Source organism: Corylus avellana, chromosome ca3, assembly GCF_901000735.1.
Source record: "Corylus avellana chromosome ca3, CavTom2PMs-1.0".
NCBI lineage: Eukaryota > Viridiplantae > Streptophyta > Magnoliopsida > Fagales > Betulaceae > Corylus > Corylus avellana.
The window spans coordinates 27,159,528-27,162,661 of NC_081543.1; the positions used below are offsets into that span (position 1 = coordinate 27,159,528).

Here is a 3,134-nt window from a genome sequence, read left to right on the forward strand (position 1 = left end):
GGAAAAATTACAATTTACCTCCGTAAAGTTGACAGCATTTTTCAATTCAAACATTAAAGCCACTTTTTGTAATCTACCCCTCCCCCACAAAGTTCCAATTTATTTCAATTCAATTCAATATTATCTCAATATTCGCATATTGCCCTGATTTTTTTAATGAAAAAATAAATAAATTTGAGGGTGCAAAAATGGCCAGATGACGAATTTTTTTAAAAAAAAAAATTATAAAAAATAAAAATAAAAATAAAAATTATGGGCAATATGGGAAGTTTTGGACACAATTGGTCAAATTGCAAAAATTTGGAACTTTGGGGGGTGGATTGCAAAAATTGAAACTTTGATGTTCGAATTAAAAAATGCTGTCAACTTTGAGGGGGCCGGTAAACTGTAATTTTCCCAATTAGTTATTATTATTCTAAAATGCAGTCAACTAATATTATTTTTATTCTAAAAAAAAAATTATATATATATAATATTAAAATATTTAGATATCTATAGTTAAATATTTGTATAGAGTTAGAAAAATTAAGAATATTTTTCATGTAGTTGAAAATATACTTGATTCATATTTAGTAGTTTCATTTTCATGTCAGTATTTCCTCGTACTCAAGTATATATATATATATATAGTAATTAGGAAAACCATATTATAAAATATATTTCCCTCTACTATATATGCTTGGAATTATATACTGTGATTTCAATATGGGGATTTCACTACATAGGCGTTAGGATTTAAAATTTTGAATTGTTAATTTAGTGAAGCATCTCAAGAATCAGTAATTTTAGGGTTAAATACTTTATTAGTACCTAGATTTGTAGTTTTTTTTTAATTTTTTCGCCTAAGGTTCAAAAAGGGTCATAAATGGTATCTGACTTACGGGAAAAGACTAACTTAGTACATTCATTAGGTTCCGTTAGCCCAAACTAATGGAATGCCACGTGTTCTCACAAAGAAATGTCACGTGTCCTAAAAAAAATAATTAAGAAATAAAAAATTAATTAAAACAACTAAACCTTAAAAAAAATAATAAAAAATATATATTTAAAAAATTGAAAAATTCATGGGCCACCCCATGAATTTGTCAATTTTTTTTTTTTTTTTAAGGTTTAGTTTTTTTTTATTATTATTATTTTTAATTTTTAGGACACATGGCACTTTGATATGATGACACGTGTGACGAAACTTAACGGAGGTACCAAGTTGGTCTTTTCCCGTAAGTCATGTACCATTTATGACCGTTTTTGAACCCTAAGTGGGAAAAAATAAAAAACTGTAAACCTAAATATTAATAAAGTATTTAACCCTTATTTTTACTTAACTGTATATTATTAACATAGCATACCCCATAAATGAGTTTTAGTTATTTGTTTGGCCCCTATTGCTAGCTAGCAGTAAAAAGTTTAAATTCTATTTTTTTTTTTTTTCTCTCTCTCTCTTTCTATTACAATATTAATTAATTTATTAAATTCACATTTTTGTTATAAATTTAAGTTTTGAAAATAATTGATGATTTAACATGATATGATATAGAATAGAGATCCTAAATTCGAACCCTTACTTCATAATTTAACATTGATTTCAATTAAATATTCCATGTAGCGATTTAACATTTTCTTTCTTCTTTCTTTTTTTTTTTCTTTTTTTTTTTTTATTCTATTATCACATTCCAACCTTTGGATTATATGAGAAGCAAATTTATTTTTATCACTTACATTGACAATGTGTTTATTGTGCCAATTAGAGTTCTTGCCCATCATAGAAAAGAAGACTTTGTTAATTTTTACAAGAGATTAGCCATTCAATTTTCTTTATTATTATTATTATTTTTTTTCCTTTTTTCTTATTTTCATTATCTTTTTTTTTTTTTTGGGAGGGGGGGTGGGGGTTGATTGGGGGGGTTCATTCTCTATATAAATTGATCACAATGGCCATTAAATTCTAAACAAAAGCTCTGGTCATTAAAGCAACAATGGAGTTTGATAGGGTTCCTTTTTTGTACTTGTTCTTTCTTGTGTCCTTCTTGCTAGCTTTCCATGCTGAATCAATGTCCTTCACTAATCACCTTCACTGGTTTTCTTCCACCATTGAATCCCTCAGGTTTACAAATCCTGCCTCTTTAGAAAGTCATCGATCCTCCCCACCACATATTCAAGATCATGCTTTCCAAGGTCTTATTACTACTCTTCACTCTCAATATGAGCTTGAGGTTTCAAAGAAGCCACCAAGGTTTTCCTTTGCTTCTAATGAAAAGACTTTCACCCTTTACACCCCCCACACTTCAAGCTGTTATGGAAAAAATGTCAAATTGATTGTCATTCACGCCGGAGTTTGGCTGGAAAGCGAGAGCTTCAAAGATAATGGTATGACAGGGAAAGTTCCAAATAAGTGGAAGGGAAGATGTGAGGCCATTATTGGAGCCAGGTTCTTCAATAAGGGTTTAGTTACTAAGACACGCAGTATTAAGATTAGTAGATTGGCAATATACAAAGTCTCTTGGGATGAAGGAAGATGCTCATTTTATGTCTTTGCAGCTATGTACCAAGACATTGTTGATGGTGTTGATGTGATTTTTTTGTTTTTTACCTCCTGCACATATGCAGTGCCATCAGAAATGGATCGTTTAGCAGAAGCTTCATTTGCTGCCATGGAGAAAGGCGTTAGGTTTTCAACTGTGGCAGGATATAAAGGCCATGGTTATGAAAAGTTGTGCAATGGATTCCATAAGTTAGCCATTATTTGATAGATCTCTTATATGTGTGTGTAACTAGGTCTAGTTGAAAGCTCCTTTTGGCATAGTACTACATGTCCTTCTTGTGTTATTTTTATGTCTCTCAAAATTGATGTGACTTTTTAAATTATCATTAAATTTGTGATATATATATATATATATATATATATATATATATACCACTATTGAATTTTATTCTAATGATAATTTTAAAAAACTTACAATTTTTGGAGGGACATAATGGGGATATTTAGCATTACTCTTCCATGTTTCCTCTCAAATAAAGTTTAGGAGTAAGTCTTATGTGTCGCGGGGCCATATATGTTTATTGTAAAATATAAATGTATATAATCTAAATAGAGTATGTGTAAAATGCTACTTTTTTCTTATGAAGATTAATAT

The 3,134-nt window shown here is 29.4% G+C and overlaps 1 protein-coding gene across 1 annotated transcript; it reads left to right on the forward strand.

Moving 5' to 3' along the window:
* The first annotated feature begins 1,973 nt into the window (after positions 1–1,973).
* LOC132174339 (subtilisin-like protease SBT3) lies at positions 1,974–2,744 on the forward strand. Its single transcript, XM_059586010.1, has one exon. The coding sequence runs from the start codon at positions 1,974–1,976 to the stop codon at positions 2,742–2,744; it is 771 nt and encodes a 256-aa protein (XP_059441993.1).
* Positions 2,745–3,134: the final 390 nt, after the last annotated feature.

Excerpts from the sequence above, each read along its gene's own strand:
- LOC132174339 (XM_059586010.1), top strand. The coding sequence starts at position 1,974 with ATGGAGTTTGATAGGGTTCCTTTTTTGTACTTGTTCTTTCTTGTGTCC.